The sequence below is a fragment of the Branchiostoma lanceolatum genome, chromosome 18 (assembly GCF_035083965.1).
Source record: "Branchiostoma lanceolatum isolate klBraLanc5 chromosome 18, klBraLanc5.hap2, whole genome shotgun sequence".
Classification (NCBI taxonomy): Eukaryota; Metazoa; Chordata; class Leptocardii; order Amphioxiformes; family Branchiostomatidae; genus Branchiostoma; species Branchiostoma lanceolatum.
Window position 1 is genome coordinate 5,451,215 of NC_089739.1, and position 15,354 is coordinate 5,466,568.

The following is a 15,354-nucleotide window of genomic DNA, read 5'->3' on the forward strand; positions in this document are numbered from 1 at the left end:
ATTCTATCCCATAATGCATTGCCAATGCACATTTTCAAACATGGCGGCGTAAACCTAAAAAATTCTGTTTTTGTCGAAACTTTGTAAGATTTCTGTCTTAGTTTGTGATTCCTACGCTTATCCTGGCTTGTCGGAGGAAGACAAGATGTCCCTCACGCCGAAGGAGCTGACTTGTCTCCTTAACGTGCTGTCTGAAGACGCTACACAGACGTCTTCGTTTGAGCAGTTGGCGGCCGCTTTTCACCACTACTTCAACAAACCCGACCACTACAAGATCGGCAGCACCTTGGTACTTCTTCTACAGCAGGTAAGAAAATATGTCTTCAAAGAAGTCGGACAACCAAAAAATCGCAGATTTATCCTCGAATTTCTTGATCTCCGTTTGTTAACTAAGGAGGACGATACACTCTTTATATCGCATTATGTACTCTTCTAAAAAACATGACGTGATAACTTTATACCTTTATACCATCTTCAGTCGAGGAAGGCTGCGCCTGTTGTGGACTGATATAATTCATTTGACTGCAATAGTTCGGAATTTGGGAGCAGAAGTAATGTTGGAATGCTCCACTTTTGCATCGTTGGGATTTTGGAACAATCCATTTTTGCCTGGTGGATGGGTGGGAGTGCATATTTTGCTCACAAATGATTCTCAACTCAGATACTGCATAAGTCTTGAAAATTATGTTTGCAATAGTTTTATTTTCGCAGTGACCAGTTAAGGCAAAATCATGACACAGCAAATACCAGTTTTGTATGTCTTCGGTACCACAGAATTGTTCCAACCACGAACTCAACCGTGAACTTCAAACACTGCATTTTCCTTCCTTATGCGAAATAAAACCACCACAAAAGTAATTGATTTCACTGTACTCCTTGTAACGCTTTAACCTAAGATTTATAAACAGGGCATTCAAAGAGTTGGCCTTATGGATTAACAGTAACCTGCATTGTCAATCAATTTACATCCTGCCCAAGTTTCTGGTGTGAGGAAAAAAACAGCAGTTGCTGTGTGTGTCTGTGTGTGGGGGCGGTAATACATGTACATTTGAATGTAATCATCAGGGAAACAGGGCATCCTTTAGGTGTTCCCTGCAATATGAGGGAGTCTCATTTCCTGGTTTTCTTAGTGTAGGGCATCCAGAAGACGACCTGCTAGCTAATAATGATATCCTGCTTTGTGCCTCCCCCTTACAGCATGACCTCCTGCCCTCCCCGACCCAACGCCTCACAGCGATCTACCTGCTGTACGAGATGTACAAGACGGAGCCCCTGGCCGCAAACCCCTTTGCACCTGTGTTCGCTCACCTGCTGATCAACTCACCTGGCGATGAGAAGACAGCGACGGCGCTTCCGCCCATCTCCAACTCAGAAAGAGTCTTTTTGTCACAAGTGTGTGTCTAGTGCATCTATTTCAATTTTGTTGTTTGTATGAATGACAAAGACTGTCTTGGAATCAGATAGTTCTGAAAATAGTTATGATCTATTTCACGGTTTGAAGTGTGTATGTACAGTATTATGCATTGTGGTTGATATTGGCAATACATAAAGAATGGGCAACTGCTAACGGATGCGGTCCCAAACGTAAAGTTTTCACACATACAGTATAGGAAAAAGCTAAAGTCAAAGGCAGAATACAACTACAATGACAATGTCAATTAACTTCTCACGATTCTTTTTTTTGATAGGTTATCACATCTACCGCAAGAGAGCTGTTAAAAAAGAACCCCCGTCAGATCGTTACTATGGACGTGGGGAATGCCCCGCCTGCCGACCTGACAGGCTTACAGCTGGCCCTGGCTGAGAGACAGTCAGAACTGCCGCACTTGAGCAAGGTGACATCCAACTTTGTTTCTCTCACACAGAAGGTTTTCTACAATCTTTCACAACAGCAATTGTTGTCTTTATTTAATAGTTTGTCTTACACCGGTGCAATGGCCTGATAGGTAGGGTGTTCGCCTTGCATATGGTAGGTCGTGAGTTTGATCCCTGGCCAAGTCATCATCCCAAAGTCTTTAAAAATGGTACATACATGTACTGCTTTCTCTGCTTAGCACTAAGCATTTGGGAAAGAGTATGGTAGTTTTAACTACTTACCAATGTAAAATTCCCATTGCACTACTAATACTAATAGCTACTTGAAAAAGCATCATGCTTCACCTCAATTGAGGATGACTACTTTACTTCACTAAATGCTCTCTGATAAGTCTTTCTTTTAGATCATTTAGACCTTTTTCCCTGTTGTTGAATTGCAGGCCGGCCTACCCTGTGTTATAGCGGACTCTGACCCCGATTCTTCCCAAGCGTCTTTCGAGTTTGACCTCTCCCTGGCCAACCAGGTCACAGAAAACCTGATTACAGGGCAGCGTCCGCCGGCGCAGAGTGACTTCCGTCCGGAGTTTGTGCGTCTAGCGCCGCCGCTGCACGTGTGCGAGGACGAGCTGGCGTGGTTAAACCCGACGGACGTGGAACACACGGTTGCGTGGGACTCCTCCATGTGTGTCAGCAACACCAGCAGTATAGAAGTCAAGAAACTCATGGCAAAGGCCTTCAAAGGTTAGGAATGTCCTTTATGTACTATAAATGCATTTAACTTCATAGTGGTTTAATGTTCACAAGTCAATTATCATCACAGACGAACCTTCATACATCTGTCAGTAGATTCATCAGTTTGGTAAGTCATTGAATAAAGAAACTGTACACAACCAAGTTTTTTATTCAACTGACGTTTCAGTGACCATCTGTCACCTTCCTCAGGGCAATTCTGACTGGTTGCTTTGCACTGCAGCTATAGGTGTCGCTGCTTATAGATGGGTTCCCGAAAGTTAAGTATTTACTATAAAAAGAAATAGTTAATGCAGTGTTTACAATGCATCTGTAAACAGCAACACCTTAAGCTGCAATGCAAACTGAACAAGTTATGATCAGTATTGCCCATAGAAAGGTGACAGGCTGTCACCCAAATGTTTTTGTTTTTTTTTCAAATTTTACTTTTAATTGATAGGTCTGATTAGGTCACTTGGTAGGTATTTGAGGACTGAAGACTGCTTTATTTATTTTTTTCTATTTTTTTCATTGCATTTCACAAAATGAACACATAATACAAACAAGAGAAAATCAAAGTACAGGAAAAAGATCATAAGCCACAGATCCAAATCAATAAGTAAAGGTGGAAACAGAAATGGAATACTTGTAAATATAAGTAATATCCAAAATAATAATAATAACAGCCTCATTGGCAAATAAATATAACAATCAGTATCAAGCAGAGATACTCTTATCTCCCAAATAAACATACCCCCCGGAATAAACATACCCCCCGGACAAATCTTCAAAATCTAATAAACGTACCCCCCGGAATAAACATACCCCCTGGAAAATGACCAAATTGACACATAAAAACTAAACTGTGTCCATGCTAGTGATGCTACTAATCTGTCCTCGGGAAAGGAGTTGATAAGCAGGTAGGTGCTTTTTATTCGTTTATGCCTGATTATTGAGATTTACCACATTTGTGGAAAGATTGACATAACAGGTGACTATCACGTTTTCAAGATGTCAACCCTGACTAGACTACATGTTTGATACACTCACACTGGGAAGGACCCCTACTCTTTGAAACACTTTAATGTATAGTATGCTTTCAATTTTCAAGAAGTAAAAATGTACATGATACATGCATTTTCTACTTGGAAATTAGAATACAGAAAAGGAGGAACTTGCCATTTATTGTGTCATGCATTGCATATAGAACAAAATCACATTATTATATATTGTTAAGGATATTATCATATATTGTCCTTGGTTCAGTGTTGTTGCAATCCAAATAATTTCAAATCCAAAAATTACCCTTGTATGTAGAAAAAAACTTTCATTTTGAGAGACTAAATTGTCAACAAATTTGTTAATTAGATGCCTCAGGCCTGTACAATGTTGCAACATGGAGGTTTGGTGGCAACAAACCACAAGGTTCTCATGTTACACATCAAAGGGCCTGTGAAAGGGTGAGCCAGACAGTAGCCATGGTAGCGGCACCAACACAGTAAGGGGCGGGGCTTACACCCAAAATTCTTGGAAAACCTCGGCACTTTCTCTGTAGAGGAGTGATCTTTTTAAAAACATTTTTATGTGATACTAACGGTGACTAGATTGCAATCTAATTTTGTGTATAGACTTTTCTATGGAAACTTATTTTTGTTAAATTGTCATGCACATTTCTGACTGAGGCAAAGGAGTTTTATTTATAGATCAAGAAAAAGTTGTTTCCCCTTCTTAGAGGTGAGCTCTTCCTTGAATGAGAAACATTCCCACGGACTATCACTGCCGTACGTCTTTACTGTGGCGATTTTCGAAGGCCTAAATGTACATGTTCGTGGTAGGATTGAAATGTTCTAGTATATTTTTAAAGTGATTATACAGTTTCTAATGCTAAGACACAATTTTTACATGGTGTTGTTTGTAGCTTTTCAAAGTTTTTGGGAAAGACTATTTTAACCTCCTTGATCTCACGTGAGTAATCTTACATGTGTACTTGAAACATTGTGTGCCGCTGGCATATAACGTTACATGTAATTTGTTTTCTGATCAGCGTGCTTTGGTTTACGATCTAAACAGAGACTGTCAAAGTTGTTTATATGAAAAATTCATTTCAAAACTTCAGTGTGCCGTCTTATTTTCTCCTAATAACAACGTTACTTTGTAGCGAGATCGACGGATATGTTAGTACCGCCAGGGTTTCACAAATGCTGGGTCATTGTATCGGCGGGGAAATCCACGTCATTTGGTCGAAAAATAGCGATTTAGGAGCAAAAATATCGGGGAAATATGAAAAAAAACTAAACTTTCGACATAAGGGGGATCTCTGGTAAGCAAAGCCCCGATGGATTTTCAAAAAAACAATAAACGTACCGTCCAAAATAAGAACGTACTGGGTGGATTTTGAGGCTGAAAAAAATAAACGTACCGGTACGTTTATTTGGGAGATGAGAGTAACAAAATATTGAATGTTTAAACATCGGTTGAATAAAACACTTGGTTGTGTACATTATTCAGAACCTTATTATTTGTGTTTCTTCCCCCTTTAGGTCCCCTAACACTACAACAACAACAGCAGGTTTTAAGTGAGTTGGAGACGGACCCCAAGTTAGTGTACCACATCGGCCTGACGCCCACCAAACTTCCCGACCTGGTGGAGAACAACCCCCTGGTGGCCATCGAGGTGCTGCTGAAACTCATGCAGTCCAACCAGATCACTGAGTACTTCTCTGTACTGGTCAACATGGAGATGTCTCTGCACTCCATGGAGGTAATGATGATAGAGCCTATTATAAACTCCATAGATCACTGAGTACTCCTCTGTACTGGTCAACATGGAGATGTCTCTGCACTCCATGGAGGTAATGATGATAGAGCCTTTTACTCTATGGCTATAGTATAGGGTGATACCTTATCACTCCATGGAGGTAATGATGATAGAGCCTTTTACTCTATGGCTATAGTATAGGGTGATACCTTATCACTCCATGGAGGTAATGATGATAGAGCCTTTTACTCTATGGCTATAGTATAGGGTGATACCTTATCACTCCATAGAGGTAATGATGATGGAGCCTTTTACTCTATGGCTATAGTATAGGGTGATACCTTATCACTCCATGGAGGTAGTGATGATATAGCCTTTTACTCTATGGCTATAGTAAAGGGTGCTACCTTATCACCCCATGGAGGTAATGATGATAGAGCTTTTACTCTATGGCTATAGTATAGGGTGATACCTTATCACTCCATGGAGGTAATGATGATAGAGCCTTTTATAAGCTCCATAGATCACTGAGTACTTCTCTGTACTGGTCAACATGGAGATACACTCCATGGAGGTAATGTCCATAATCTGTATCCTGCCGACAACGCCAATGTTACAAGTTCACATACACAGACTGAAACAGTATGGCATTATAAGCTGTTTCAGAGTTTGAATTGCACATGTGCTGTGGGTGATATGTAAAAGTTTAAGGTCCCCTGAAACAAAACACATGTATCACGCATGGTCTAGACAAGAACTAGTTATGTTTACAAGTTAAGGGCCTTCACCTTTGACCTTGTGCATGCACAGTTCAAACCGTGAACCAGCTTATTGATTTGTGTGTCCACAGGTGGTGAATCGCCTGACGACGGCGGTGGACCTCCCCACGGAGTTCGTTCACCTCTACATCTCCAACTGCATCTCCACCTGTGAGAACATCAAGGACAAGTACATGCAGAACCGCCTGGTGCGTCTGGTCTGTGTGTTCCTGCAGTCACTCATACGCAACAAGATCATCAACGTACAGGTAAATAGATACGCAACAAGATCATCAACGTACAGGTAAATAGATACGCAACAAGATCATCAACGTACAGGTAAATAAATATAGAATCTAACGCGGTGTATTCCGTATCGCCCGAGGTACTGGCCCATCTCCCGAAGGCCCGGGACCGGGACACCCTCTTTGATATACACACATTTCAATGCAAAATACAGTGTAGAAAAACAGTGGATAACAACTCACTGCCCCTACAGCCGCAAAAAGGCAATGGGACTACCTTTACCTTTTTTTTACATATGAAACCTTAGTAAGGAACTGATAAGTTTTTTAATTGTTTTGATGATGTGTTGTTGTGATTTGAATTTATGTAAATGGTCTATGCTTGTATTTAAAAATTGTTAAAAATGATGTAATTAAGCCTCAGGCTGTAATGTTCGTTCTTGCCAATAACCGTTAATCTTCTCTCCTCTCCCAGGACCTGTTCATCGAGGTGCAGGCCTTCTGTATCGAGTTCAGCCGGATCAGGGAGGCAGCTGGGCTGTTTAGACTGCTCAAGACTTTAGACAGCGGGGAGCAGGGGCCAACGGGGGCCAAGTAGTGGTTAAGCCCAATAATGAAATGGTCTCATCTGTGACCTTTGTCCTTGTGTTGACCTTTTCTGACCTCTGATCTTACTGAGACTGCCCTTTATGACACTGAGACTATTAGACTGGAGAACAGAGGCCCCATAGTCAGCCCTATAATGAAATGGTCTCATCTGTGACCTTTGTCCTTATCTTGACCTTTTGAGACCTCTGACCTTTCTGAGACCAATGAAGACATTAGACATTGGGAAACAGGGTAGAATGAGGGCCAAGTAGAAGTTCCAAAATAAGATGATGTCACCTGTGACCTCTATCCTTATTTTGACCCTTTGTGAACTCTGACTGTTTAGCTGTTTAGACTGTGTAAGACTTAAGACAGCGGAGAGCAGGGGTCAACGGGGGCCAAGTAGTGGTTTAGTCCCTCCAAGAGGCCCTACACTCACCCCTATAATGAAGCGGTCTCATCCCTCAACCTTTGTCCTTGTTTTGACCTTTTTAACTGAGTAGACTGCTAAAGACTTTGCAACAGCAACAGCCCCAAATGGGTTGAAATAAAGGGCCAAAGTGCTGTAGACCAATCCAGACTGTCCATCACAATTACCAGTCCAACCAATGAGAGAAGGGCAATTAGTGGTTCAACCAATGAGAGGGTGACTCCATTTTTATGTTTTTATTTTGCATTTCTAAGTTTTGATAGCCATGTGCAGAGCTGATAATGGGATCCCTCTATTTTATTTAACTTCCTGGTAGGAGGGGACCGGAGGCATTCCCAATGTTTTAAGATTGCAGTTGAATCAACTGTATACAGCCAAGCAGGACAGAACACATGTTTGTGGTGCGGCGAGTTCCCTCCCTGCAAAAACTGCAAACATTCAACTACCACAAATATTTCACAATTTATAGTTGTCTTGCACCTCCGAAAAGGGCCAAATAGAAAAGTCAACCAACCCCTGTAATGAAATGGTCTGATCTGTGACCTTTGACCTTATCTTGACCTGTGACCCTTTTGACATATGACATTATTTGACATCATCTTGACCTTTTGTTGACACAGCTTGCCACGGTCTTGTTTTCATGCCAGTTACATGCATGACTAGGACAAGTAATATAGGCAAGCTTTTGTACTTTGTTGACGTAATGCTTAGTAACACATGAGTTGTGTTTCAGTACAAACTACATAGTATACATAAAGATGCCAATAAGGAAAGTTGCTATGGTGCAAGCTGCTTTTGTTTGAAAATGGGACTCAACACATGCACAGCGCAAGAATACAAGAGCATAGTATGAGTCGATGTTGTAACAGTGCATGGCTCAAGTGCCACTTACTGACCAGTCTAACTGGTCCGGACCTTTTAGCCTTGTGGTAAGTGTGTTGGGTTTGTGAGCTGGTGGCTCGGGTTCGATTCCCGGGAGCCAGGAGTCTGTATTACTGATGCCCCATGTGTTTTACATACTTGAGCAATGCATATCGGGCGGGAAGAAAAATAGAGGGACAAGAAAAACTACAATGACATTGTTATAGCTTTGTACATGCAGACACAATGTCACAGGTATATACCGATTGTATATACGATATTGATAAGAGACGCTGAGAACTATGATATGAGTTAGCAGTTTTTATTTATGGAAATGGAAAACTTGAGAACTTATAGTCTCTTTCTTAGTGTAAGTGACTAAAAGAAAAAAGAAAGAAAATGAGGACTTTGAAAGAATGTTGCCATCGGACATTTGTTCAACTGCATTAAAACAGTTGCTTGAGAGTAAAAATATTCAACCTTTGTGCATTTCTTTGTGTTTGTTTTATATAACTGGTATACCACCTTTAGGGATAACACACCAGTTTTGTACATACAGTAGGTACAAGGGCCCCTTGCAAGCCTCTTTGGAATTGCAACTCTGCTTTTGTCGGTGACTTTAAAGACAGTAGAACTCAAGACGTTAATAATGAATTAGCATAGTACTGCTGGGCCAACCTAACTGCCTCATGTGCCAGATGACATGAAAGCCCCTAAGTCTAAGTAAGTAATAGTACTGTGAGATTGCATAGTGACCATCACCGTAACAAAATGAGATTTTAGGCTCGGAAGAAGTGGCATACGTATTAGCCCCCTAGCAGATTTCTTCGGAAGTGCAACTGTGCTTTTGTCAGTGACTTGGTTGACAGGATAACCCAAGAAGTTAACAATGAAGGCACAGTATCGTGTTGGTTGCTAGGTGACTACCATAAAAAATGTGATTAAAAACTCTGGAAAAAGCGGTTTTAACATGGCCCCCTGACGAGTTTCTGAGGAATCACAGCTGTCCTATTGTCGGTGACATTAAAAGGAATATCGCTCAATAAGGAAAGACTGTATGACCAGTATTGTGTAGGTTGCATAGTGACATCCACAACAAAAGATAGCGACACTATCAAATTGCTATTACCTCCGTTCATTAGCAATAGTCTAGGTCAAGCAATTCGAACGGTTCAGGTCCTTACAACTTGCTACACTAAAAGAGGTTCTGACAACAAAAGATGCTGAAAAAGTAAATTCCATACTGAAGCCATTTGCGTCATTCACTTCTAAGTCCAGAAGTCTAATTGTGTGCTGGTATTGTTATTCAGGCATTTGTATACGTCGTTTCTATTAAAGGTTTGACAGGGTCTTTCCCGGTTGCTAAGCGACGACGGTTTCTTAATTGTCCGAAGCACATTGGACTCTGGCTCTTGCGGATTCGCGGGGTTTGCTTAGGGCATGCCGGGGTCAGTCATTCGCGGTGACACTTTGGACATTTTTTGGTTAACGCCTAACTTTGACGTATAACGGTATTTGTTTCTTCGCTTAGGTACAATATTTGTAAAAGGTAAAGGTATAGCCCCATAGCATTTTGTTAGGCTGTAGGGGCAGTGGGTTGTTATCCATTGTGTCTAGCGTCTAGGGAAGGTGGAGCCCAACCCTCTCCTTCCACCGCCTTTTACCTCCCCAACTGAAGTCAGGTACCCATTTTTACACCGGGGTGGAGGGTGGAAAGTCGTGTAAAATGCCTTTCCCAAAGGCACAACATCAGTGGCATTCGAACTCAAGACCTCTGGGTTCTGGGCAAAACATTCTAACTGTTACGCCAACGCGAAGCCGTTGACAATGTTTGTACATGGTCTAGTGGAGAGATCCCAGGCAGTTGCTCAAATACGTTCAATTTTTCAACAGAAAGATTTTTCATAGTAACACGAACGTAGTTAATGTATTTCATGTCATTGTTTATATCCGAACACATGCGGTTTTTCTCATGAATTCTTTTGTTCGTTTGCCACCAAAGGAAAAGCTGTCGTCCTCTAGTATTTTCTTTCGCGAACCAAAAACAGCTTAATCATTGAATGCAAATCGCACTAGTCAATAGTAACATCTGGGTTCGGTACTTGTCAGATCAGAGAGTGTACGATTCCTTTAGATGTTATATTAATACTGTTTTAATACACTTTACTTTAGCGCTTCTCTTGTATATTATACATACAAATAAGATTCACGTTGGGACGCTGTTTTCATAGATTATCTTCAACTTCAACTTATTGGGCCCCCAGATAACCCCGCAAGGGGCAAAGTAGGGGGGGAGGAGGTCCCGGGCTAAGGCGGGCAGTTTATCAACAGTTTATACAACGTACAACAAGACCAATTGCAAATTTAACACCCATAATCTTAATTTTTATCAGAGCAAGTCCACTTGAACGTTGTACTGAACGAACCGTTAGATAAGGGGGTTAAACGGACGAAGTTGTCGAATCTTTTGTGTACCGTAAGACTGAGATGTCATTTTCGGACAAGCCAGACGTTGGTCAAAGGTGTTAACCACCAAGCCATTGCTTTTACCGCCTCCGTATGTACGTAATATCTAGGACGTCGCCGGGGTAGCGCTATTTGCCTAAATTCTCCCGTCTCTAGGTGTGTCGTACTTTATAAGTTATAGCCCTCTAACGACTGTTTTCTTATCTGAAGACCCTAGCGACCGCGTAAACAGAAAGTTCATTTACGTAAACGACCATGCTTGTCGCTAAGGTCATTTGGGTGGTCCCATGGAGTGTATGAAAGACGGACTGTTCGTTTGAAGAAATCCGTTGTGGACGGTTTTGGATTTTTCATTCTCTGATTCTCAGTTACAAGCGGGATAGGTTGAATCTACAATTACACCATGGCAGCGGACATGAATTTAATACTGAAAGTCTTGGAACTGGTAAGTAGAAAAAGCATTTGCAAATTTGCTAACATCGGCAAGTCTATAGTATGGTAAAGTATAGTATGTATCTAATTTTCTGATAATATTTTACGGCTATATGTACTTCTAAATGCATGTTTTTAGGATATATCTACTTATAGAAATGTGTGTATTTAGATTTCAAATGCCCGTTGGGGTTTTTTTAGCCGTAGAATTTCATGATGTTTTGTACATTATGCAAGAATGTAGCGTGTAGAAAAGACTATGCAGCTGTTGCTTGGATTGTCTCAATAGCATCGGCCGTTGGCTTTTGTAAGTCAGGGCCCAACCAGTTACATTCGTACGGTCGTCGTACGATCGCGAACTCAGTGCATTCTTAGGATAGTCATGAACGTGTCGTACAACATTCAAGTGTCTTGTTATGGACGTCAAGACTGTCTTACATCCTCGTCATTTTTCTGTCAAAACCTACTTGAAAATTCTGCGACATCAAAATCGTACGACGGCCTGCGACAAATACTAGCGACACCTTAACTGCAAAAACGTTTGAAAGAATCGGACATTGCATATATTGAGAATATCATTTGATTTCTGAACGCAATACATGTAGATTTACAACAGTCTTATGTATGTTGTTAACGTTGCTATGAGACAAGAACACAACATGTAATTGCAGTGGCCTTGATACCCAACGCCCTTCGACACCGATATCACTTTGAACCTAAAATCAAGCGTAGACCCCTACAGCAAATACCGTATACTGATTTACATGTTTGTCCAGTACACATGGACTTACACTTTTTCAATCCTTACTCTACTTTCAAACAGAACCAAACTATGCTTTCGCAACTCAACCAGCCTTACCCTTTGCGAATGGCAAGTTTATGAAAACATAACCAAACATATTTCCCAGTTCCCACTGTAAGGGGTGACATCTTTAAAGCCCCCCCCCCCCCCCCCGCCGTGTTTTAAATTTCAACAAAGACGTTAGATAAGAGAGAGACCAAGTAAACAAATTTTGACTTGAAATCAATACGAGTTGTTTGGTTTTTCTACGTCGCCAAACAATACTGAGTGTAGCACACGACTACGTACACCGCAGTACACAAGATTCTAGACCCCGATTGCAACAGCCGCAAACCAAAAACGTTAAATTTGCCATTACAAGAATAAGATTGTAATTTGCTTTCTGTTCCCCTTGACAACAAAAGATATACCGACAACAAAAGATATACCCCCACCCCCAGTCACGGGTCTATCTTCCCCTTTAGGCCACACTACATGTAATTTGATTATCTGGATGACATCCTCTAGGCACCCCAAATTGATGCGGCCGTGTTAAAAAAAGTTGGGCAAAAAAGTTGGGCAAAAAGTTTCTTCATTGTGAAATCGAAGTGGTCAGGAAGGTTTTACCAAAAATATGGTACATATACCAAACAATAAGTACAATCTATTTTTTGTATACAATTAAAACATGTCTGAATACTTAAGTCTATCAAGTTAGTATTTCTGGCGGTATTACTGATTTTCCATCTAGCATATGTCCCTAAATACCCCGTTTATAAAAATCCCGAATATATGTGATACCATGCGGATTTAGGTGAAACAGTGTTTGCTTTTCTAAATTTGTTATGTTGGTAACGTTAAAGGCAACCAAAACAATATTAGGGCCCAAAATATGTGTTAAAAATGTTGAAATCTTTATGGTATCAACATCTAGTAATACTATTTAGCGCATATGCGTCGTAACTTCACACTTCGAACATCTTAAAACCGCGCAAAAACGTGACGTACGATGTGACGTTTCGCGAGTCTACAAAAACCCCGGCGATGATTTTCAGTGTGAGTTCTCACTTCACAACGACGTCGTATTTTTGCTTGAAGGACGTCGCTATACATTGTGATAGTGCTGTTTAAACTAATCATGTATAGAATGACTAAATAAATTGACTTTCAAAATCCAATTTTCGGGCTCTAATATTGCTTTGTTTACCTTTAATTCCCAGGTGTTCGGACTGGTAGCCTGGGCGCTGCTGGCCTCTGTGCACGGGTTCTGGGCCTGGGGAGGTCAACACTGGGTCATGTTCGTACTGGTCACGTGCTGGGTCGTCACACTGCTGCTACTCATCCTATCAAAGGCCGGCATCTTCTCCAACGACACTGTGGTGAGTTGTTGATTGCTAGATCCATTGATTACGTTAATGGTGGCTAATTGCTCTTGTTTATCTACAGTATTGAATCTCCAAACAGATGTAGGGTGCGGGTTAGTGTTGTTCGTTTTATACTGAATGTTACAAAACACGTGTAAAATACTGCGACTGAGCCGGATCCTACCATCTGCTTGGATATTTATCTACGGCTATAAAATAATTTACAGCGAGTTAAGAATGTGACCAAAGTTTTCGCTCTGTACTAAACTTAGAGGAACTTTACGAAGGCCCAAAAGTACACACTCTGCAGACTCTGTGTAACACAGCCTCTGCAGATACTGTGTAAAGTGTAGTTTGGGGCCTTCGTAGATACTCCCTCTTTATGATAGATGACGCTATTTGTTTCCATATTACAGCATGTTATCTATGCCGTCATACTCATAAAGCGGCCCTGTGTTACTAGCTTAGAGGGTCTGCGAAGGCTGTGAAGAGTATACTTTTGGGCCATCGTAGATGTTGACATCTTTATAGAATGTTAAACATACAAACTGCTTTATCTCCATGCTACAGGATGTGATCTATGCGGTCATAGCGGCCCTGTGTTACATCACAGCCGCCATTGTCCAGTGTGTGAACGCCGACAGACACAACTGGGGGCACCACTACTGGGGCAACCCCGTCTTCGACAGGCACGCAGCCGCTGCCGTGAGTAACGTTGTTCATTTGTTTGTTTATCTGTTTTATTGACCAACACAAAAGCACTTGCAGACGTAGTGGTGTGGTACGCAAATGAATGGGTCTATGTCATTGCCACAACGAATGAGCAAATGCTATAGCAATGGACACCACCATATTTTAACGTTATTGACAGTCTAGTGGCCAAGATGTTATGATTAGAACTTGAATTGTAGTGTATTGCAATAACTTTCAGAGAGACTGTTACACGTTTATAATGAAATAGAATACAGTACTAGTAATCTAAAATCCTTTCTTAAGCGTTGGATCAACCGTCATCCAGTTATATGAAAGGAAAAAAAAATGATTTTTTTCGACAGTTGAGTCCACCTTGGTCCAACCTACTTTTTAATGGCCAGCACATAAAGGTCAGTGATACATAGTTTGAAGAGTAACCTAAACTTTGTATCAAAGTTCGACGTCAGGGCGACACTGACTTGCTCTACTTCGCACCGCAGCTAGGTGTCGCTGCTGCAGTGTGAAAATGCGGTCCCAAACGTGACTGAGTTTGTATCCCCTCTCATCAGTACGTTCTGAATCTAAACTGTTCTATCTTAACCCCGCTCCAGGCCTTCGCGGTGTTCACCTGTATCCTGTACATCGTCGATGCTGTCATGACGTTCAAGGGGAAAGGGAAGCAGATCCTGCCCAAGTAGAAACCTGCATATAACTAGACTACTACTATACGAAAATACAGACGTATAGGGTGTTTGCGCACGCGTGTTGAAGTCACAAGCTATGAACAGCCAAATTGAAAGTGCCATCGCCATGTTGGTTGAATCCGATAGATCCAAGATGTCGACGAGTCATTTGGAACGAACAGGCAACGGTTCTATTAAAGAACGGAAGTAGAAATCTTTCATTTCCGGCGCCTTTTTAGCACGTGACATGGAACCAAAATTAAGGCATGTTGCGATGAAAGAAAGTCAACTGTTTAGAACATCATTTGACACGATCATTTCGTACTTGTCTAAAAAAAAACACATGGCGGACACCTCGGTACGTCATACTCCGTGCAAACACCCAATACTTTAAGAGGAAGTTCCTGGTCTCCATGACGACCCCTTAAAAGCCGACTTTTTTTTTCATATTTGCAAATGTACAGATTCCTTAGATTTACTTTAAATTTTGATTTGAGAATATGTTCTTTATAACAAAGTCGAAATGTTTATATTATGAATTTCAATCTAAATACATGTATTTTTTTCTTCGTGTGTAGTATGACTTTGATTGTTTGTCATATAGGGTACGTCGTTCGGTATAGTACTATGAAAGTAAAGGACAAATAATCTTAACTGTGTTATTGTATGTTGAGGCTTGAATTTGTACCTTATTTTTGTGTGTGTGAAAAGAAAACAAACATTTATTGTGTAGTTGTACCGTCTTGACTTT

The 15,354-nt window shown here is 41.1% G+C and overlaps 2 protein-coding genes across 2 annotated transcripts; both read left to right on the forward strand.

Annotated features, from left to right (window-relative positions):
* The first annotated feature begins 1 nt into the window (after position 1).
* LOC136423887 (CCR4-NOT transcription complex subunit 11-like) lies at positions 2–8,105 on the forward strand. Its single transcript, XM_066412266.1, has 7 exons — positions 2–307; positions 1,198–1,392; positions 1,689–1,835; positions 2,256–2,556; positions 5,085–5,305; positions 6,153–6,329; positions 6,781–8,105. Exons 1-7 carry the CDS (start codon positions 146–148, stop codon positions 6,901–6,903), a joined length of 1,326 nt encoding a protein of 441 aa, XP_066268363.1. The 5' UTR covers positions 2–145; the 3' UTR covers positions 6,904–8,105.
* A 2,831-nt stretch (positions 8,106–10,936) lies between these two features.
* On the forward strand, positions 10,937–15,341 carry LOC136424407 (myelin and lymphocyte protein-like). The gene is made up of 4 exons (XM_066412999.1): positions 10,937–11,095; positions 13,084–13,242; positions 13,798–13,932; positions 14,532–15,341. The coding sequence occupies exons 1-4, from the start codon at positions 11,054–11,056 to the stop codon at positions 14,616–14,618; spliced, it is 423 nt and encodes a 140-aa protein (XP_066269096.1). The 5' UTR covers positions 10,937–11,053; the 3' UTR covers positions 14,619–15,341.
* The last annotated feature ends 13 nt before the right edge of the window (positions 15,342–15,354 follow it).